The sequence below is a fragment of the Ornithodoros turicata genome, chromosome 2, assembly GCF_037126465.1.
Source record: "Ornithodoros turicata isolate Travis chromosome 2, ASM3712646v1, whole genome shotgun sequence".
Lineage (NCBI taxonomy): Eukaryota > Metazoa > Arthropoda > Arachnida > Ixodida > Argasidae > Ornithodoros > Ornithodoros turicata.
This window is the reverse complement of record NC_088202.1, coordinates 70,186,165-70,210,125: the sequence shown is the minus strand read 5'-3', so window position 1 is coordinate 70,210,125 and position 23,961 is coordinate 70,186,165. Positions and strand designations below refer to the sequence as shown.

The window sequence follows — 23,961 nt, the reverse complement described above, 5'->3', positions numbered from 1 at the left end:
AGACAAACGAATGACATTCGGTGCGACTCATTCGCTGGGAATGCTATTCGATTTGCCGTTTGACAGGGGTATTAGCCATATATATAGATTTATTTATCGCGTGATATACCGTGTGAATTACTGTGCGCTACGTTAACCGATGATCTGGCCTTTGGCCGATATTTGTCGCGAAAGCGCCCCGGGACCTTTCGTTTTCCTTTTGGGAGAGGGGTCCGTTTATGGGGGCAGCCGAAGTTGTCGTGTGATGAATTCAATCTCTCCCTATTATTTTTTTAGCCAACATCAAAATCATCAATATCAGCGCGTGATGTGAATATGCTAGATGGAGTAAGTGTTACGCAAAGTATTTCCTTTGGATAGCGCACACTTCCTGAGGAAATTACGTTACAAGAGTGCGCGCAGCGGCGGCGAACTCTCCCAGCTGCTTCTGTCGTGTTCTGACGTCACATCACTCGATCACTTTTATTGGATGCCGAGAATCGTCTGCTAAAGCGAGGGAGCAAGGCGAGCGATCGACCGCTTCGTGTCGGGCGTGGGACACGCGGAACGAAATACAACCGGAATAAAAATAAAGAAAAACGAAGGCGCGCTCCCCAGTATTGGGCGGAGGAAATGACGTTGCATGACGTCTGCCAAGGTGCGGTAGCTCGTGCCTACGTGACCATGAAACCGAAACCGTATTTGGACATATAGTTGGTTGTTCCGGTTTATATCAGAAGCTTCTCTGACATTTTGCATTTGGCATCCACACGTAGCTTCCAGTCGAATGCAAATCCAATCTCAAAATCAGTCGACAGCTGCAGACTGTCCCTTTAAAGGGACGGTCGCATCCGAAGCCCATCTATGAAACCGATACCACTATGTTCTGAATCGGCCGACAACCTACTTGGCAAATTCTTTTGTCCGAAAAGTGCTTAGATATTAAATAGGTCAACGAAATTTAAAGAATACTGCTGTCAAAGTGTTAAAGTCGTACTGCTCTCGACACGGTTGTCTGAAATCACCTGCCAGCAGTTCCGCAGCCCATATTACTTTCGTTTACGCTGAAAGGAATATCACCTGCGTCCACCTGGAAAGGAATCACCTGCGTCCCAATATTGTATCTAAAGGTGGGCCATATGCTGCACGGGTTCACTCGAAAGGAATAGCCTTGTAAAACCTGGAGATTAGTGATGGGATAAATCACGGGCCGCTGATTTCACGCAAGCGTGTCGCGAGCAGTACATTATCTAAGAAAAGACCTTCCCGGAACAGCACCGCAAGCGGCCGGTACTACTCCGACGACCTTTTTATCGGCCGCGCATTCAAAGACACGGCCCATTGTACCAATATTGGCACGCCCACATCCAAGTATCGGTTTGCCAGTACAGTTATCACATTCCCTGTTTTTTGTTTTTCTTTTCTTTTCTTTATATAAAATTCCTGCGTTACGGCAGACCCATCAACTTTGACCCGAAGATTTTGTGCTGAAAAAAAGAAGAAAAGAAAATGAAGACGGAGAAGAGCATAATAAAGGGGGGGGGAACGCCAAAACTGTTGGCACAAGACGCCTGGGGGCCTACACTGGGTATCACACCACAGGCTTCTCGTTATTGTTGCGCTTCAAACTACTCACCAGGGTTCGGTGGTTTTAGAAAAAAAAATCTTCCCGGGAACAGCACCGCAAAGGGTACTGCCGCGACGACCGTTTTACCGGCCCCGCGTTCAGAGACACGGTTCGGTGGTTTTTGTTCGACACCGCATTAGAGCAGATCCACAAATAGGAACAAGCCCAGTGAGAGTGAGAGTAGGAGGAGGGAGCGAGGCGCCCTTGTAACGCTGTGATGATTGCATCTTGAGTCATTGCAAAGTGCAAATCGTCAGAAACTGTTGGCTCGAATACTTCATTCATTCATTCGTACCCAGTATGCAGTTTCTTATTCGATATGCCATGTTTGTGACAAACTATTACGCATCGAGGTACCCAGAAATGTTTTCCATATCATAGTAGGAAAAGCAGTGGCAATATGGGGTTTGAATGAGGTGATGCCAATATTTGGCCCGTCTAGGCCAGGGTTTCATTTGTAAAACTGGGCCCATGTTGCCAACATTTGGCCAGTCTGGAACCAGTATTGGCGTCCTGCTGCGCAACAAGGTGAACAAATATCGGTCCCACGCTGGATAAATATACTGGATAGACGGGATGCCAGTATGGGAAATAGAGTGGCCATATCTGAGCCGAAAAGAGGCGTACCGATACTTGGCCCCTCTTGGACCAGTTTGCAGTTGCACAACTGGGCCAACTGTGGCATCCCATCTATCCAATATATGCCCACTCTGGGACCCACATCGCCCGACTTTCATGGAATATTCTTTGGCCGACGGCTATATGTACACCACATTGCCCACTTTCAGCGAATATTGTTTCGTCGCCGGCGGTATTCGGGCTATATTGCACGCCTCGATCAAATATTCTTTGGTACTCGGCTATTTGCAGACAACATTGCCCATCTTCAGCCAATATCGACTGTTTGCTGGCTATATTCCCAATGACCAGTCAATACAGACCGGCCGTTGGCAATCATGGAATCAATATTGCCATGTTGTAACAATTATTGGAAGAATGATGGCAAACATGGTCTATTATAGGACCGGTAGTTCTAGTGTCCTGATAATAATGGACCAAGTTACTGTGCTGTCTGGGTAGTTCACTGAATCTGAATATCACTTCAGTCAATGCGTCTACCTATATGGAACCCCCGTGAAGCAAGAACCTAGACGTGTTCCATAACGAATTCTAATTACTCTGTTATAATTTATGTGGTCGAGAAACAACCCCTTTTTCAATCCAGCGGACGTGAAGTTTGCTTCGCTGTATAAACTGCGGGCATGAGGCTCCCTTCTGTACAGTTATAATGCACGCCCCTTTTCGTATTCAAAACATCAATGGAAAGACTAACGCATAGGCACAGCTCCAGTTGCCTTTACACATGCTGAACAACGATAAAGGCATTAAGACATGCCCTGATGACATAATCCCCATCCACTAAGCCGCAGCACTGAGGCAGCAGTTGATCCATGTTGTTCCTGCCTTGATTTCGCATTCTAGCATTACGTCAGCCGGGTGTGACAGAACCAAGGTTTCTCTATCTTGCCGAAGAGCCAATACCAACGTGTTTGATAAACATAGGAGTATTCTTGGTCTAAATGCAGGTTTTCACATAACAGGTGACATAACGAATTTCGCCTGAAAGAATAAGTAAATTTTATTGCACGTCCCTGCACTAAGTAAAATAACAATTGTTCGTCGGTGCAGCAGCACTCAAGCCTTGCACGCCGTGACGCCTGACGGCAGCAAAGCTCCAGAAGCAGCATTACTACTCATGCTTTATGAATAATGGTCCTGGACGAGATTAAAGATTACGTCGTTTATCAAACGCTCCAATGAAATATGCCAATACTGTGGTTGAAAAATGACAAAGAAATCTTATATCATGTCGTAACTGCACTTCCCCGCTTTATCCCATTGGCGAATAAATCTTAGAAAGAAAGACTAATCACTTTTAAGGGAAATACACGGCCACCAGTAACGCTTTTGCCACGTAAAACTTTTGACATAAAGATTTCAGCTAATACTTGGAGAGTCTTCTGTGAGCAGCGAGTCTGCATTCTCTTCCAGGGGCGCGTTCCTGGCAGCACCGTAACATTGTGGTATGATGAATGCGAGTGTAGTTCGCCCCCATACCAGTTTCAGTTTCCGTGGACGTTGTCGAAAAATATCACGAAAATTCCTGCTTTTGCATGCCCGACTGAGAGGCTCCTTATGGTGTGTTGTGACAAAGCCACATAGATAAAAAAGCCTAATCGGTTATACGACGTGACGTAGTCATTCAAAGTTTACCAATCGCGACCGTGTTTTCGGTGGTCGCGGCTATGGAGACGACCTGCCATCAGACGCGTGGGTGGCCACTGGTATCCACAGTAACAGAGTTGGGGAAATTCCTTTTACTTTGTAATTTTTTTATTCCGTGTTAACGTCGCGAAGCAACTGTGGCTATGAGCGACGTACAGATGTGGACAGATGGAGAGCCGACAGCAGAGAGGAGTGGGGCACAGGATGGATTAGCATGCGTCCTGGGCCGACTTCAGGGGGAACTGTGCCGACATTCGTTTGGAAAGTCATCACTTTGCAATACATCAGCATTACTCATTACAGATTTGTGAAGTCCCAAGCAGCACACCAATATTGGACCAATGTGGTCTGCCAGGTTGACCAATATCGGTCCCATATGGGCTGCCAATATTGATCCAACATGAAAAGTGCAACCAGGCTCCCAATTGAACCAATATGGGCTGCAATATGGCAAGCCCATTTCGCCCATATTACGCCATTTTTTTCGTGATAATGCCAACGATTAGTCCGTGAGGATTATCCGGTTTATATATACCACTCATATAGTAGTATTACTTCTGTCGTCGCACTAGCGCATGGCCCAAAAATTTCCAACCCGCTCCTAGAGTACAAAGGAGCGAAACACTTTCGTGACGGACATACGCCTCAGCAACTCGCACTGCCTCTGCAGTAACTTCAAGGTACCTAGCGTTACAGAACAGACATCCTTTTCTATCAAACATTGTGTTTTTTACTTGACCTGCAGCTTCCATTGTCATTAGAGAAACTAGCGACATTTTCGGTCGAATGAAACGACCGATCTGAGTGTCGCGCATGCGCATTAGTTGTAGGACGCGCGATTTCGCTCAAATGGCCACACGCACTAAGTCGGTTCGTTTTATTCCGCAGCTACGACCGATTGGCATCGCGAAGCAATATGGCGGCTGTGTGCACGTTTGCAACAGGTGTATACCAGTTGAGTTACAGTATGGTTAGCTAGTTCACCATAGTTACAGTGCATGTAACAGCGGGATTGACAGATATGTTGACTGTTTCGAACAATGTGTATTCTCTGCGGGAAGTTGTTGGATGTAACGACGTACTGCATAGCGAATTTCAGACGCTTCAACGTCTAATCTTGCCGTGTTGCTTGGGCATTTGGTACAAGTACCAATACGGGTACGTCCAGTTTTCCGCATTTTCAGTCAATATGTGGTGCACACAGGCAATATGGGGCCCATATTTCAAAGTTTAAACCAGTATGAGGAAAATCCTGGCAAAACGGGTTTCATATTGGGCCCGTATCGCCGATGCCCAGGCAATATGGGCCCAATATTGTGCGCTGCCTGTGGTAATGCATTGTATTACTACTAGCACTTGCATGCTTAGTAACGCATTGCTAATGCCATTACTTTAATCGAGCAATTACATTATGGAAAGTAACTGCTCTGAGGCTGAAACAGAAACAGACAAACACAACACAGCTTGTGTTGTGGTTATCTGTTTGTGTTTCAGCCTCAGAACCGTTACTTTCCACCGAGCTCACGCTGCCTCGTACTTTTGTTGTACGTATGTGTGTATGTATGAGAAGAAATGCAGAAGAGAATGTGAAGAGAGTGAGCGCGTGTCCGGTTAGTTGAATGAGGCTGGTAAATCGTCGGAAAGCAGACGCCAGCGTGGCGCAATTGGTTAACGCACTCGGCCGGTAATCGAGAGCTGCGTGGTTCGAATCCCCACGACTGCTATATTTAAATTGGCAAATGACATTATTTTGGCATTACATTTCCCCAGAAGTATCTAATAAAGTGTGTGTGTATGTGTGTTGGGGATCTGTCTAATCGGCTATGTCTATAAATGTCGGCGTGTGTGTCTATGTCGGCTGAATGTCTATTCATACACTAAATAAGCAACCATAGACGAGATTAATTTAACCTTTGTATGCAATAAGGGGATAAGTATTTTTGTTGCAATGACACCTACATACCAGTATGTACATGTTAAAGAAAATTTAGGACCGTATTGCAATTTATTGGCTCGCTACAGGAGGGTAAGAAACGGGAAATGCATGCGTGTCAATGGGATGGACAGCCAGATCGGGCCCCTTTTCTACACACGCATACAAATGGTGCAGCTTGAATTTTGCTACGATGCGGAAATGAACTTCGACTTCCACTCGAAAAACATGTTTCTCCTACCTCACGTGACTGTGTCAGCAGTGCTACTGAGCGTTGTAATCGGAAAAACGTCTGCACTATGCTAATAAATCATATTTTTCTGGCGACACAGAACATTATTTTCAAGATTGTGCTCGTTTAGCAGCACGATAATCATGATCTAGGCTGCTCCACTGCCCAAAGGTAACCTCGCTCGTCCTGGCGTCACCATGAAAGTCCGACTCGTGAAAACAGTTTTTTCCTGCACGAAAACTCTGTGCGTGCGGTATTATATAGAAAAAGGGGATATGTCATGCTCCTGGGTTTTGTTCAGTTTCAGCTAAATCACACACCAGGAAACGATGCTAATGGGACATGCATGTATAGTAGACACATGCATATATGTTACACATTTTGCATTTGCGTTATTCTAGGAAACTCATCTGCAATTACTTTACCAAATATTCACTTGCAGTTTTCTGGGTTTGGGATTTTTCGACTTATCCCCTTGTTGCATACAGAGGCTCAATTGCAGCGTAGAGGGTGTTGGTGTTCAAAGACTCCACTTGGACCCTGCCCGCCGTCTTTATGACCTGGTCGGTGACAAAGGTGACTGGGAAGAACCAGCTTGGAGATTTTCATTGCCTGTACCAGGCACAAATGGTCGAAAAGAGAATGCGCGAAATTTCCACCCAAGTAATGAGTACAGTCATTGCGTATTACACGGTCAAAATGTAATGACATTACATTACTCGTTACTCTAATTACCGGGATGTAATGCTTGCTTTGTAATGCATTACTCCCCATCTCTGCACAGACAGCCTGTCTTTGCAAACGTCTGCGGCGATTGGATGAAGCAGAAGACATCCCGACTATGCAGGGTGTTTTTTTTTTAGCTGCAACAAATTTTCATAAAAAGGGGAGTTGCCTTAGGACGCTTTTACTTTTCCTATTGCGTTACTCGACGGGGCTGCTACTGCAAAACCGTATTTTTCTCAATTAGGGGACTAATTAACAGTGTATTTTAATCAACTTTTTAATTAGTGACTTTAGGGAGGACATTGCTATTGCGATATTAAAGCCTGATCTCGATATGATGCGCTCGAGCGACTGATGAAGCTTTTGTGCTTCAAAAGTAATCGCAGCGCGCGCTACAGGCCTAAGTATTTTAGAACCGCCGTCTGCTGTAAAGCGCAAGTGATCGGCAAAGGAGTGACCAGTGACGTCGATATCTCCTCCCTCACTTAACGTCACAGAAAGACGTCATACGCAATTCATGCAAACCCTTATCGAGGTATGTTTCACAATCTATGTTTTCTTTGGTTTTGTTTTTTTGCTTGCAAGAAGCTTTGTGCATCACCACTACATATCAGCGCTTATCGTACCGGTGAAGGGTAAGAGCCGTGTCCAACAGAATGAAAGGAGTGATACGGCGAGCGACTCGGAACAGAAGAAGGAAAAAAATAACGCAAAAAAGAAAAACAAAACAAAGATCGTGAAACATACCGCGATAAGGGTTGCCTACATCGATCGCGTATGACGTTTTTTCTGTGACGTTAAGTGAGGGCGGAGATATCGACGTCGCCGACGCTCTTTTGCCGATCACCTGCGCTTTGCAGTAGACGGCAGAGGTGAAATAGTTAGGTCCGTAGCGCGGGCTGCGATTACTTTTGTGCTTCACCAGTGGTTCGAGCGCATCATGTGGAAATGAGGCTTTAATATCCCAATTGCAATGTTCTCCCTAAAGTCAATAATTAGAAAAGGTTCATTAAAATATATCTGTTAATTAGTCTCCAGATTGAGAAAAAATACGGTTTCCTAGTAGCAGCTCCGTCGAGTAATTCAATGACAAAAGTAAAAGCGTCCTAAGCAACTCCCCTTTTTATGAAAATTTGTTGCAGCTAAAAAGAACCACCCTCTATATGCCCACCTGCAGAAGGAGTGAGAGGAGGCATTAAAGGGGGGACCATGAAAGGATATTTGAAAGCTTACGATTATTTTCAATTTGTTCCTCTGTACTAAAGCGTTCACCCTGTGAAATATGAACTTGAAAATCGTTCAAATAGCGAAAATATTCGGTATTAACCACGGCGTCAACGGCGGCTGCTACGACCCGCCTGCTAGGCGAACTAGCTGTGACGTCAAACACGGGGGATGTTGCCCATTGGCGGACGGTCTTTAGCGAGCAAATTGCAAAATTTGCAAGCACGCTTGCAGACTTCGCCATTAAATATGTTTTAATTTGATCTGGAGCTAAAATCGTATCTAACCGTTGACACAGAATCCTACCAGAAGTGTAATGTAACCGTTGATTGTCAGCATGGTTACCGGAGCACGTTTTTCCCTCTAAGCTTCTTCTTCGTCAGAAAATGTCTCTGTCGGTGTCCTTTTGGGAGTTGCTGCGTACGGAACGATTCCTAGACGCTGTGTTCGTCGCATAATCTCTTCCTCCATCACTGACAATTTGCGTTTTGCCATATTTCTACTGATTACTGATTTCGACGGCAGATATACGACGTCGTCGTTGTCCAAACCGAAACCATGCACGCACGTGGTCCCGCGGGGTGTGTACTCCCGGTCGTCCACAATTGGATGAGAGGACTGGACGTTGATGACGTAAGCCTGCTTCGAAGGGATGTATTCGGCGGTCACACCCCGCTATTTTTGCGTGGTAACCGCGCCCCCGGTGGACTGAATACGGTAAAAAGTCTATGTGTGTATGATAGTGAGGCATCATGAGAACCGTTTCCGGCAGATTACTCGGAATTCTCGAAAATCATTTCAGTTTCCCTTCACGCTAGCCTCCTGTACCTAGTTGGCGTTAGTAGTGAGGACAAAAATTCTCGCCCATGAGAAAAGAAGGAGAAGAAGAAGAAGAAAAATGGACGAATGGAAGTAAGAAGGCAGAAGAAAAAAAACTGCAATCATATCTGTACGAGAACTTCTTTGTTCGATTCCTTTTCAGTTTTTGTTTACTTAGAAACCGATCAACCTAACTATAAAAAATAGAAAGAGGGATTTTGCGATTAACTTTCCAGCCGACTATGTTCCTCGAAATTGAAAGAGCTTATGTTGCAATGTGGTGCAAAAGACACATGAAGACACACGTGCCGTACGCAGAAGAAAAATTGTCCTTGAAAGGCACTATTTTCGAGCTACTTCTTAAGACGCCATCAAGTTAAGCCGCACCATTAGGAAACATATCGGGCAATACAGATCGCACAGTTTTGTGCGGACATTTTTTGTTTATAGCCTTCTTTTCCTTTTTGCCGTCATTTAAAAAGAGCCCCTTCAATGCAACGATTCTGCATGAATTATGCTGCTTTAGGATAGGGCTCCCAAGCGCTATGGTGCCCCAAAAGAAGTAAGTATGTAAGGACTCGTCACTGTGCATTGCGTAAAACATTGTGTTGGGTTCTGGGCATGCTGTTCCCTGATTTCTTGAAAACTGGAGGCGTACGACTTTTGTGACACTTATGGAGTTACGTTAATCATCACAAAAAGGCGTATTCCCTGCGCTATCCGCAAAATCAACAGTGATAAACATATCATTCTCAGCAATGCTTGGCGCTTATCGTATTTATGTGCTTAAGTTCTGTGCTGTGCTATCTGGATGTTGCCCCTGGGTTTTGAAACGAATGTCAGCACAGTTCACTGCGAAGTCGTCCCAGGACGCACAGTCCCCCCTCGATAGTCGTGACGTTACCCGCCTTAGCGTAACCGACTACGGCTACCACCACCACCACCACCTGTTTTTTTGAGAGTGTATTTAGGGCCCGAAAGCATTTGGTATCCTATTCTCAAAGTGCCTGTTGTGTAATTGTCGCAACTTAAAGGTAAGGGCGCCGCCAAACTTAACTGCAACGCGCGATCGCAGTAGCCCACAGAGACGTCAGCGCCGCCAAGCGTTGAAGCGAGACATTGCGTCCTTGCGCCTACTGTCTCGCACGCAGCGTCAACGCTTGGCGGCACGGACGTCTCTGCAGGCCACGCGATCTCGCGTTACGGTTAAAGATGATGTCTCGACAAAAAAAAAAAAAAAAAAAAAAAGAAGAAAGAAAGAACATACACACACACACACACACAAAAAAAAAAAAAAAAAAAAAACGCAGTTGAACTGAAGTTGCGATCGCAATAGTGGGTGCCTTAACTACATGTAGTTTCAAAACGAGGTATTCCGGTTACATGTAACCGGAATATCTCGTTTTGAAACTGTCGGAAACATCTTAGAAAATGAATTTAATCGGATTTTGCAGCCGGCTGGACACTCCCTGCTGAATTCAGGCAACAGTGTGCGGACCGACGTCACTGGAGTCGGTTACGAAGGCAGGCTGTCCGTCATAAAATGCGGTCTTCCGACTCGTAATCTGCTGCCGATCAGCCTCTGGAAACTTCTGCGTTCATGCTGTCGGTGGTATCGGATTGCAACCAGCCTGGAGACGCCGTCAGCTGGGCGATTGGGAATCTCGCCGGCGATGCCAATTACGTCACCGGAAGAGGCGAGGCAGGGAAGGGCCGTTTCAACCGGAAGCTGGCAGTTGGTTTCGAATTAGATGTTTTTGATGTTTTATGAAAAAACACGAACGAATTTTCGCGAAACTTTTTTGGTGTTTTCTTCTTGAAAGGCATCTCCAAGTGGATATCACGTTAACTTCATAATTCCGGATTCCTCGCGGGTACCGTAAAGCAGCAGGCGAGAGTATTGAGGGCTCGGGCTACTAATAGATAAATCTTCCTCTACTGCTCCTCTACTGCTTAATGGCACCTTTAAAGATCAGAAAAAGTGTTCCACATTCTTCTGTGGCTACGCGGTAGTGAATCTGGCGGAGTTCGCGATGTCGGTCTCAGACGAGGCGCGCGATACATTGCAACGGTACAGCAAAATAAGCGACGCAGTGGGGATCTGCCCCTTGGATATCCAGTAACAACTGTGACAGCAGTTCTTCCACGAGGGACGTTAAATATTGTGTGCTGAGATTTCGGCGCACCCTAAATAACCCTACGGTGGGCAAAATTAATCCACAGACCGAGCACTTTGGCATCGCTCATGATCGTAGTTGTCTCTCAACTTAAAGCTACCAATTATCTGTCATAGTCCTACCTGCGTACTACATACTACACCGAAGTGTCGCTCTCCCATACGAAAACATTTCAAAAACAAACTACTGCTTACTATTATAGAACGGATTTTATGAGCGTACGTATTTGTATTGTAATATTAAATATGAGTATTACTTCCAACTGTTGCTGACTAGAGACGGCTATACGGAGATAGGCTATGCTGAGATAGGACAAGCGTTTCAATCATATCCGCGCACGCCACTTCACAAGTGAGCTCCACGAAAGAAAATATAAAATTCCCCTGTGTTCGTTTATGTTAGCACTGGCACTGCTGCAGTGGATTTCTACGACGAAGGTACTGAACCATTGTTCCATAAATAAATGAGTAAGCCATTAGCCATAGAACGGCAGGCGTAGTCAGATTTGTCATTTGACGGAAAAGCGACGAGCCCACCCGCAAACAATTCCTCGACGGCTCCTTGCACGGCGTCGGCGATGCTTGCCCTCCTGATTCCCTAGCGGCGTTCTTTGTGACGAGCAAGATCACACGATGAGGGTCGGCTAAGGTTTCGCGATTAGTATATAATACACAATGCTGCATGCAATTACATATAATTTCGTAACAGAAGCCCACGAACTGGACGAAAATGAACGCGAAAACAGTCCTCCTATTCTGTGGGACCGTAGGTCTTTCAAGGATAAAGGAAGCAACCGGCCGCTACAGTTTTCCACAAGAGGAATGCTCCTGTGTCCTCAATTGTGTTGCCCACTTCGTCCGTACGCCAACTTGGTCGTCTGCTACGTTCATTGTCTGACAACGGGAGCGCGGGCACGCTGCTGTGCCGGCGACCGCCTCCGCCGTGCACCGACTGGTCAAGACAGACACGTCGCTTCCGCCGTTCGCCTCAAGTATCTGCTCTCCCCAGACGACAGCGAAACTGGTCCGCGCCTATTGTTTGCGTAGCCGAGCGGGAAACCTTCGTTTTTCCGTCGACGTCTCATGCGGGTCGGCCTTAATATCGCGTAGAAAGTGCCATTGGTTCCTAGCGAAGACCTGCATCTGATCACTGAATAGCTTGATCGTTTCGTCCGAAGTCGACGTGTCCGATTCGGCTTCAATAAATAAGTGAGCTCCCTGATATCCACAGGTTCCATTCGGGCTTCATATTATTGTCGCAAAGATGAACGTTCGCAGGGAAAGAACCCTACAGATGCCGTAAGCTAATACAAAGCAGCATTAGAATGTGGACGAAAGAAAATATACACATACACACGCACACACGACATGATCACACGACATGATCAGTCGTGCGAGCGTGTGTTTGTTTGTCTGTTTGCGTTCACACCACGTTCTCTCGTTGCTCCACATCATCTAGCAAGATATGAACCAACCGTCCCCCCCCCCCCCCTTTGCACAGAATTTTGTTCTATCTTACAGAAATCATTTCCTGTTCCTATTTTGAGGTCGTTCCACGCCCTTGTGCATGGTGAACGCTAGCAACGAATATCGCGGATGAACCTCAGAACCAAACCAAATCGAAGGTAACAGGGACACAAGTCGGACAGAATATCCGCAAAGGGCGTCCGATCTAGTCTATACAGGCGCTATTGGTGCTGGCATATTTTACAACGAATACAAGATCCTCGGCTGGATATTGGACCTGATTGAGAAATAATAACCACAGAAGTGCTTCATTTTTACGATGGGTGTACTATTTGAAATCGAGAAAAACAAACATAGAAATATGATATGGGAGAAAACCATTGCCGAACCTGTTCTACACAATCGGCGTGAAGCAAGTTGTCGAGTCGAGCGAAGGTCTTTATGCTCGATAACTACTGCTGAGCCCACAAGCGGTGCTGAACCCTGATGGGGTTCCCTTTTATATGCTGACGCGAGTGTTCAATTTCCATGGGCTCGTACCAACTTCGTTTAGCATTTGCGTGCATGTTCTTCCACTGGCTCACCGAAATTTATATGACCTGCAACTAACATTTGCTGCGGTAAACCTCACAAATTCATATGTCGTATATTAATTGGTGGCGTCGAAAGGTGATCCGCACTTCTCTCCCAAATGGCTCTTAAACGGTTTCTGATGTTATACAAATTTATCTGAAATGGTGAAAAAAGCTGTATATCGGTCACTTGCCAACGCGGAAATCGCGCAGTTACAAAATCCTTGTGCCCGTTCCCAATGTGCAATAGGGCCTCGGCGGCGGTGAATCGTCCACCGCATCACCATCCAGTGCATGTGTGTGCGTGTCCTCAGTTGCAAGACCCCGCGTTTTTGTGAAATGCATCTCACGATGGGAAACTTCTGGGAAGAAAAGGACGAGCTCGAGGTCAAGGCACAGTACGTGGACACGGATTCCACAGATAAGGTAAAGTGAAATGAAAGGAGCGCTTGAAGCTCAACGTGAAAAGCAATTATAGCACTGAGCAGAAAATGCTGAAAGAGTATTTAAAATAGAGTACAAATACGGTTCGGGAAATGTACCGAGCAAGATACTAAAAGCCCAACAAAAGTACCTAAAAGTACGGTATACCCCGTATGCCTCGTTTTGTTTTTCTATTTTTCGCAAGGTCGTCTATAGACGTGACGTTATATTATGGCTCCCTCCACTGATTCGTTAAACGAATGGGGGACGTACGCCATTTTGTGACGCTTGTGCTCTCGCGTTATTTGTCACAAAAAGCCGCATGTCATGTGATGAAGTTCTGTAGTCTAGAAAAGTGCATATATATACTTCTCTCATAGTGAGGGTCGACTCGTTATGTAATGTGCATTCTTTATGGTCATGTCAATTGCTTTAACGCATCGATGTCGCTCTTTTGGGAAGAAACATGCTCAGGTTGTTTGACCACTCAAACGCAAGTTTCGAAGTACCAACGCCCGCCAGTACTCAAATTTAAAATTTTAGATTTTGTTTTCCGGCAATATTGTACAATATACAGGAACAGTTTTCTGGCTGACACCACTTAGACGCATCCACCTCCTCTAACAGAGTAAGCGTAGTACGTGAAACCAGGCGCGTGCAGAAAATGCAATAAAATGGCAGCAGACAAAATGTGCTGAAGTACTGAGCAAGAAGCATCGAAAGAGAAAATGCACGAAGAAGCACGGGACGTGTATAAAAAGGATATACTTACTTTGAGGAGTCTCCCATCGGCGATTTGTGCGCGACAGGGTGCAGATTTGCGCACGAAAGACAGAAACAGGTGCTTGACAAGGTCACGCGGAGTGTCCATCTCCAGGTAAGTGTCCATGAATGCCTGGAATCCTTCCAAGTCGATATCCTGCAGTGAAATATGGAAAATGTCGTCAGACCGCCATATTGCCAGGAGACACCAATGTGTTAGCTGGTTTCTATGAAGGACATTTGTAGTTTGTTGTGGTTGTTGCCTTTCTACTATTTCCACTACACCGTAGGTTTTCAATATTGCATTCAAAGAAACATAAAAGAAAGTGCAAAATATGCAAGCAAGCTGGTAATGATACATGATAGAAGACCGAGAGGTACGAGGACAAAATGAAGACGGCTTGAGGACTTGTGCGGCCTCTGCTCCTCGCACCTTTCAAAGATCCCCCACTCGTGAAAAGAGCGTATCGGAGAATGAGGAAACGTCGCGACGTAACGTATTCCCCTTTTATGTGACTCGTGACGTAGACCGGCGCGGCTCAAGCGGGTGTAAGCAGCGCGTGTTCCTATAAGAAAGAAACAAAGAAGAAAGGCAACAGAGTACTTTTCGACGCCACGCGAGGACCGTGTCGGTCGTCCGCGGTTGGCTTTCTCAAACTGTTTTTGTAAGCTTGACTGCGCAGTGACAATACACCGCGAAGCGAAAATATTTTGTATGGTGACTCCTGATGGATAGTTTGACAGATGGGACAGGCTTTCGAGCCAAATTAAATGTCACCTCCTGTTTAACAGAAACAATTTCTGGGAAGATCCTTACGATTTCGTCGAGATCTCCTGATTAGCATTTTTTAGCTCAAGTGCCCTAAACGCATATGCATTAGAGTAGGGGGTGTAAGACATAGTGTGTACTATAGAGCAAGAAGATGAGAATTATTCCAGTTTCTAACACGTGTTCCAATACTCCACTGAAACAATAACAATAAGACGGATATGTACAAACAATCAGGCTACAAACCTTCCAGCCAACGAGAATAATATTTCAATAACAGGTAGTTAGAAAAAAACTTTCAGTACAGACACAGTGTATGCACACTAAATAGCGAAACTCATTTAAGGTCATACGCATGCAAAGCAACAGTGAAGAATATTTCAAGGTACCGCAATGTAGAGTCGGGCCAAATTTTCTGTACTTTTCTTCCTTTCCAAACCAGCGCAAACAACTGTAGTTTAGTTATGACACTTTTTTACATCTATCCAGAAAGTCACACAACTCATTGGGACAACGGGACATGTGCACACAGACAACAAAACTCTGGTTTGTCTCCACCCTCTCCCCTAAACTACTTTGCGCTTATTCTATTTGTTTGGCGATGTTTGAAAATTCGAGGGGTTAGCCCAGCCGGATCATGAAGAATCACGATAGACGCGTAAGTCCTGAACACGCCAGTCAAAGCTCTCCGTTGATCAAACCCTGCGAACATCTTGCACTGCGAGAGCGCTTACGCCACACTCTGACGAGTGCTTACGCAGATTTCCGCGCTTCATGGCAGGAATCCCCGCTCGGATCTCAACAAAAAGGTGGAAGCCGTGTCGGTGTCCATGGTAACGAGCTATTCCTTCCCTGGAAACCTTGCTGTGTGGTGTCGCATTTTCTCTATCGAGCTCTCAGAACACGTTTTTTCTAAATGCTATTGCAAGACATGACGTGCTTCGGAGACACACTGATGATATGAATGGGGACATTCGCCACCTGGGTTGTGGCCCACTACCCCAATGCCGACTACTGCATGACATGTAAAATGACAAGGAGGGGACGAGGGGGGAGAGCCGGTAGTGAGACCGTACGTCAGGATTAAAGAACATATGGGAGACTGGTGTCTTGCAAAAAATCCTGGAAAATCTGCAGGGCGCGACGGTGTTGCAGGATGTTTGTCCATGGCCCAAGGACTGTCGCCAAAGTGAACGGAGCTGCAGTGATTGATTTCAGTCGGTTGTTCAACCTTTCTCGTTGAAACCTGAACAGGACAGAGTCCACGATCACATGCTGGATATCTGCCAGCACGACACACCTGGAGCATAACATGGCGTCACAGCGACCAAGTCTTTGTTTAAAGAGTGGGGTGAAGCCGACACCGAGACGGAGTCTGTGTATAATGGACGAAAAGTTGCGAGGCAGCCGATTGGGCAAGTTGAGGGATAAATCGGGATCCACTTCTCTCATGAGGGTTCTTAATGGAACATCTTGACACCATTCTGGATGAGACAGGGGCTTCACCATATCCGCAATGTAGCTTCTTCCATCCCCTTCGGACGCGATAATAGATATTGCTGATCGGGACGCATACGACGCTGCAGCAGCCCTGTCCGCTTCTTCATTCCTGTGGATGCCACAATGTCCTGGAATCCACTGTAGGGACAATTCGTGACCACTACTCATCTGTAGACGGCTCATATCATGGAGGATGGATGTAACACCCGGAGTAAGGGATTCACGTAGCCCCATATGGGCAATACATTGCAGGGCAGCTTTGAAATCACAGTATACGGGAGTGGATGAGACATTCCTGACGAGTAGTAAGGTGGCATGTAGCTCTGCAGAACGTGGAGGATGTGCCATGCGATAAACGGCACCCAGGAGTCACCGAGTGATCCGGAATAGTAAAAGAGCTGGCGAGCATTGAGAACTGGTGGAGCACTGAGAATTCTTAATTGCTTCAACACTGGAGTTGCTGTCTGATTCTTCCGGCCTTTCAGCCCAGGAATGGAAAAAGAGACTGCATGGGTGGAGAACATCCACGGAGGCGTCGCAGGCACAATGGGGCTGGGAAGAAATGCAGGAAGCGAGGGCTTCACTCTGTCGATGCACCGAGAGATGTTGCCCCGCTTCCGTCGACGGATCTTCGAGATCAAGGGGTGACGATGATGTTGAACAACCAGGCATAAGTAGTGACGTACCATTTCTCTGAGCTGTAAAACCCCCACTGGAGTCTCGTGGAGCCTCCGTCAATACCATTTGGGTTTTCGCAGCGCGCGGAGACAGACAAGGCTTTGTTTACCGCATCCGTGGACCACAGTGCTAGAAACAGTGGCTACAAAGTTGACAGAGGTAGTTACAAAACTTGGCTAGGTCGTCGCTTATTAATGAGTATGGACTCGTGAATATCAAACTGATTGTATTTACGTGCGCGCGCTCAGGTGCTGTGCTAATGCGCTGTATTATTTCCCGAGTTATCTGCCAAGTGATACAACATTCCAGTGCCTGTTCATGGCTATAATATAAACAAAGACAGAAAGCATACAAGCCAACAGATACTCTTCATTGCGGGGTACGCCCCGCTACCTTCTCACGTATCACGTGTCTTGCAAAACAAAAGAAAGTAATACAGGTTTATTTTCTTAAACAAAGCTACGAGAGCAGCACATATGCTGTTTTTGCAGTTGGCCAGGCGGACATGCTTTCGAAGAGAGTATGTAAATACAAGATAACTAATTACCTATATTTCATCAATTAACTCTTTAATTACGGAATTTCGGAAAAACGCAGGGGATAGCAGAATGGGACACAACGCACCTTGGAAGCCGTTCTATCTTTTAAAAATCCTGAAATGAGCACGTGCCGTGAAATATCCATCGCCGAATTTCGCTATGCAAATCAGCCGAAACCAAAACCACGCGCCTCAGAAGCGCATGACCTTCGACGACCGAGGCCTAGCTGAGACGCAAAGCGGTTGATCTGGTTCGAAGATCAGCAACTACTCCAATCATCCCAATCGCTCTAAATTGCAAAGCAAAATTCGGCTATGGATATTTCAGCGCATGGAATGGAATGGTTTTCACAGAATTGAATCCCATCCTGCTATCTCCCGTTTGCACGAAATCCCCTAATTGAAATTTTCAACCCAAGTAATGAACTCAGTCAGATTGTAACGGCATTACATTACTCATTACTCCTTCAGGAAATGTAATGCATTAGCATTGCTCGTTACCGAGATGTAATGCATTATTTTGCAATGCGTTACTACACATCATTGGTCTGGTGACATCTGTCGCAGCGTGCGAACAAAAGTGATGAGAACACTGGGAAAATAACGAACAAGATGTGTAAGCAGAAAAGAGGGATGAAGGCAACAAAAAGGAAAAGGACAAACAAGCATCACGCGATATTCGCGTTTTGCATGACCTGTAGGTGGTGCATCTAAACTCCAACATGGCGGACGCATCCAGGTTCTCGCTTGGTTTCGATTTTGAGATTTCTGAACTGCGACGTTGATTCTCGTTGCGTTGAAGGCGAACGAGTATTAAACGCTGCTCATATAGACCTGTTGCTCTGGGCCAGGTGGTGCAAGTGAGCAGCAACATCAGCGCCCCAAAGTATGCAACACTCCCTAGTTTAGCAGACGACGCGGCACTTTCAAATACACGGTCCCAAGATGTTCGCAGTTTTCAAGAAGCACCGCTTTTTCTGTGGATTTCCTACAGGTTTTGTAGCTCTCCTTGGCACCATACCGTTTGAAACACCATGCAAAACTCGCTGATGAAACTCCTTACTGTTTGGATCCGTGGCCGCTTGGGCCAGAAATGGCGCTGTGCAAACTTCAGTGCAACAGCCCTATACTTCTGGCAGCCGTAACCGAGTTGTCCAATGCGAAGGCTATAGTTGTCGCGTATTATTTGCGAAGGTCCGCCGTGTTTGATCAACCACACTTCGTGAAGGTGAATTTTACGTTTACCGGTTGCGAGGCCGAAATAGCAAGCTGCGAGTATCTTGCGCTGTAGGAATGTCAAAGACATGCAATCACACGACAGCTGTGCTGCTGCTCTCTTACAGGTAAGATCTTCTAAGCGTGTAGCGCGTGTACGAATGTAGTTTAGAATTTACACGATAATGTTGCTACACGCGTGTGTCACTGGTGCGCATGCTTTTGAGAAACCTTAACGAAACGTCGCATTCTTTCTGCAGGGTTTCCCAAGTGACTTGACGCGCTGATTCAAGTGCACAGTAACAAAACTGACTTTGTATACGTTTTAGCGCTATCCCTTGCGCTTTCTTACACATAATCGCCACTCAAGTTCGAAACAAACTTGTCCTGTTTTTCCTAGACAAGGTTTTGCTTCCCATCCTGACGTGAGCTGCACAGATCTTGAGTGTGATTGAGAAAAAAAAGTTCATCAGATATGTAGGTAGTACCGCTCCAAGCATTCTGCCACACCTACACAAGCACTGCCGATGTAACAGGTTTGCCGATTTTGAGTCGCTCAATCCATCTCTTCCGAGGATACATCAAAGTATTTAGGCGGTATTCCACGTATGGAAAGAAGAAAACGCGGGAAAACAGACTTGTGTCCCTTCGTCGCACAGAGTCGCGTTGTGGCACAGAACAAAAGTCGTTTGGTTTAGTTTGCTGGTCGTTGTCTGCACTGTGTCCTTCATTAATGATTTGAACAGCAAAATCCAGGTGCAGCTCAGCGACCCATGCGAAAAGCAGCAACTCCTCCGCAAGTGAACGGGGAGGGGGGCGTGTGAACCTGGATCGCTTACGGTTCAGTGTTTCACCGCTGTGCGGCGTCGATTTGGCAGAAAACGCGAATATTCTGTAACTCAGTAACACCTTATTTCTGCGCGGTATCCTGAATGAAGTGTAATTTCATGCGCTTCAGAAAGGAATGGTAAAGAGATGCAAGGGTAAACGGTACAAGAGCGACCTCGGCAAGAAGAGAACGTACAGCGATAAAAAGAGCTGGTTGCACACTTCCTGTATTTTTTTTTCCTGTTTCTTTTTCTTTCTTTTTTACAGTGCTTCCGCGTTCCTGGACTACCTTGTATAGTTACAATATTTGTCGCTAGTGAGTTTTTCTTGTCTCGCGTTAGTATTGTGCTCTTTTCATTTACCAACAGTGGATAAAGCTTGAGATAAATACCACCACGAAATGAGATAAAACCTACATTGCAGCGGTCTTGAAAGCAAACGATGTGAACACAAGCAACGCCTCACATACGCAGCATGCCCCACAACGACTTTATTGACGTTTGTTGAAAAAAAAAAAAAAAGCAGTGCAGTGTACATGTGCAGCACTCTTGTTCACGTCCTTTGTTTTAGAGACTACTGCCCCGCAGCCGTTTACCGATTTTATGTATGAGCCTTCGCTAACAAGCCAGTATCACTAAGCTTTTCATGTAGAAGTGCAACTTATCGCTTCATTCTGGAACATCGTGCATCTGTACATTTTTTGTTGCATCCCAAGAATCCACAAGAGAGATAAAGAAACAAAGCACGCAACTAAGGCAGTCAGTGTATTATGATGATATGACGTTATACAATATTAAAAGCAGACAAACTGTGTATCGGAGTAGCATTGCTGTATCGCGAACATGGAAGCGTACAGGAAAAGTAGGTGCAAAACAAGCAATTAGAGAGTGTCGGTATTTTTCTTTTTTCAATGAATCAATCAATCGGAGAGTGTTAGTAAACCATGGATATCGTGACCTTCAATAAGTACCATATCTACTGCATCCAATCGGATGAGATTTTGAGTCACCACCTGCGAGATCGACCTGTAGGGGGCGACGCCATCGCCTTTCTAGTGCTGATAACACGCCGGCCGATGTTCGGAGTTGATGGTTCTTTTAAGTAATGCTTGTGTATATTCACCGGAAGATTACTTGAGCCACGACGGTTCGATACTGTTCGGTTCTTCTATGCTCCACCTACTGAACGCGGAAAATAAACGTGTAAAAGCTGCCCACACTACGGTAGTTCATCGTTTCTCCGCAGCGCGCCGACACCGTTCGAAATCGGAGCGAATACCATCCCGTTTCCCCATGACGTTTTCAGCGATCCACTGAAACACTAAATCCACTAAAACTCTAAACCCACACGAACCTTTTCATCGTCCGTGTGCTATCCGTTCCTTTAACGGCCAATATACGGACCCATTAAAGGGAGAACTGATGCGCATCCAGAAGATGTGGGTTCGAGTCCTACAGCTGCCTAACCTTTTCAGTGACTTTCTTCTTTCACCATTAAAGGATTTACCGGGATATGCATACTTTCGTTTGTTTGTTTGTTTGTTTGTTTCTACGGACCGTCCGCCCGACCCGAGAAACTCTGCGCGTGACCCGTTTCTGAGGAAAAGACATGCTGCTAGGCGGGTGCAAGCGCAGTATAAACGGACGTTGGTTCACACGAATGCGATGGTTTTCACGTCCTTTTTTTTCACGGACGGAAAAACATAACATTCGTGTGAGTGCGTCCTTAGAGAATGTTCGCAGACCGTTTATAACGTCACCGTGAAGCTACCGTATCTATTCGCCGCGAGATAGACCTATAGGGGGCGACACCGTCACCTTTCTAGTGTGGATAACACGCCACCTGATGTTCGGAGTTGATGGTTCTTTTCCGTAATTCTTCTGTGTATTCACCGGAAGATCACTTCTGCTGCGGTGGTACGATACTATTCGGTTTCCCAATGCTCCACCTACTGTACTGACGACGCGAGGAAGCTACCCACACTACGGTAGTTCATCGTTTCTTCGCAGTGCGCCGACACCGTTCGATCTCGGGGTGAATAACGGAACCAATGGCAGCGTATATGGCTCAGAATCTTAACACGGTGATTGGGTGCGGTAGATACGGTACTTCTGAACCCACATTATCAATGGTCCACTAATAATCTTTATTGTTTCAGTCGTTGAAGATACGAGAGGTGAATCTCGACTCTAGGCTCGAGCTGGGAGTCTTTTCCTGAACAGTAACACTGTTTGCGCCACTGTACCGACGTATTAGGCGGGAAACTACAAAGCAACGACATAATATTGGCTTACCTAAGTAAACAACCGGACACGAAAACGGGTGCAGGGCATCCAGTGACGGAAACCAATAGGGGAATGTTTATTTCTCGGGATGGAAACGGCAAATATTAGAAGTGAAAACGAAGTCGCACAGCTAGCTTTTCCCACCAGAAACAAAACTGTGAGCATTTTTTGTTAGCCGACCTGATTTCTAACATCCGTTGTCTTTCCACGACTGAAACGAATTGATCGAAAGCGAGAACAGAGCTGATGGAGATAGCTAGGAGCCACGAAAGGCACTTGAGCTTCAGCTCTAATACGTTGCCATCTTCGCAAGAATTAACGTCACAGAATATAACGGAGTCAATTCCTCCGGATCTAAACTTTCAACATACGCAAAGCAGCTTATCTCTTCTGGCGCTAGTCGTTCAACGTATTTTGCCTTCAGGGGAATATTGATTCATTTTAAGGAAAGTATCTTCTCTTCATATTTTGCGTCCTTAGCAGGATGGTGCATCACTTTCAGTTGATACCCCCCACTAGCGCCATTCATCTGACCGCCTCCTACCCCATGCCATTATGAAGGGCCATCTTTTTGGCCCTGTGCCTAGAAACACAGCGTCTTTTTTGAGCTCGCTAATTAAAGGACTGTAAACAGATGTAGTGATACATGAGGGCCACAGCGAGGATCGCCTGCTGACGACAGGGACGGCTAGATAAGTGGGTGCTGTGTTATGTAGCGAAAGTAGAGAGAATATATTGCGTGGAAAAAAAAAAAAGAAAAGAACGCACAACTTCAAAGGTGGATCTCGGTCTTTATGGCGAAGAGAGGTCGCCATAGATGCAACGCCTGTTGGTACTGGTATCTTGCGTCAATTTCGTAGATATATGCAGATGTTCTCCATTGCTCGCTAATTCCTCTGTAGCGCCCTCGGTGGCATCTTAAACAGAGGTGATGAGGAAATAAGAGCCCGTGCCTCCGTTCATTTCTCCATTCATTATCCAATTGATTCTCTGTATTTTCTGGGTTATCAGACTTGCATACATTAATCTCTTCTGGCTCCCCTGATATAACACTTTTACGCGTCAGCCTGGTTAGCTCCTCATGGAAAGTAATTGTTCTGAGGCTGGAACCAGGGTGTCGAATCGAAACGTTTTTCGTTCCGGTTTTCGTTCCGGTTACATCATAAACGATCCGGTACCGGTTCTGCTCCGGAGCAAAAAAATAACGGTTCATACCGGTTTTTAACCGGTTCCGCTTCTGCTGGGAATACTCATCCCCACAAAAAAAAATGTTACAAAATGTAAACCATTCAGCATACATGGTATTTAATATTAATAGACAGCTGTGAAATTAGTAGCTCCTGGTTCCTGTAGGTTACTGTCCGTTCAAATGTGCTTTCTCATTTCTTGAAGCGCATGCTACAAACTGACTTGTTTGTCGTGATGTCATACATAAAGTACTTTCTTGCTGGGTTGGAGCGATTGCGTCCCATCCGAATGTCTGTTGCTACTGTCTAGCCAGCAAGCACCACCGCACGAGTGCGACGCAAGTCGAGGAACACCTTCACTCACAAACGCGCTCGACGGCTCCGTTTTATTTTCTTGGTGTCCTGTTCACAAAAGAGTTGCCACTTTGCACGGGCTTGCCCTCGCGTATACGTAAATATATTCAACTTAGCTGCTCTCAAACAAGGGACGCATTGCGCGACATTACCGCGTCCTGGAGTAGCTAGTCCCGAGTGGCTCGAGACTACCATCTCCATTTTTTTCTTTTAAAATCAATCAATCAATCACCGATAAAGAAGCTGTTATGCAGCCCCCTTGTTGTTTAGTTGAGGAGAGTTTGGGCGGATCAAATTAAAACGAACACTACGGCACATTGCTAGAGAGTCACATGTACCTCGAAGTCTGTGTGCGTGCGCGAACGATAAACCATTAAAAAG

The 23,961-nt window shown here is 45.8% G+C and overlaps 1 protein-coding gene across 9 annotated transcripts in view; it reads right to left on the bottom strand.

Moving 5' to 3' along the window:
• Positions 1-23,961, bottom strand: part of LOC135385549 (diacylglycerol kinase 1-like) — a 479,846-nt gene that overhangs the window by 76,151 nt on the left and 379,734 nt on the right. For all 9 annotated transcript variants that reach the window (XM_064614920.1, XM_064614922.1, XM_064614919.1 and 6 more), the window contains one exon: positions 14,237-14,383. In XM_064614920.1, coding sequence (XP_064470990.1) covers positions 14,237-14,383 — 147 coding nt within the window. The remainder of the gene's footprint in view (positions 1-14,236; positions 14,384-23,961) is intronic.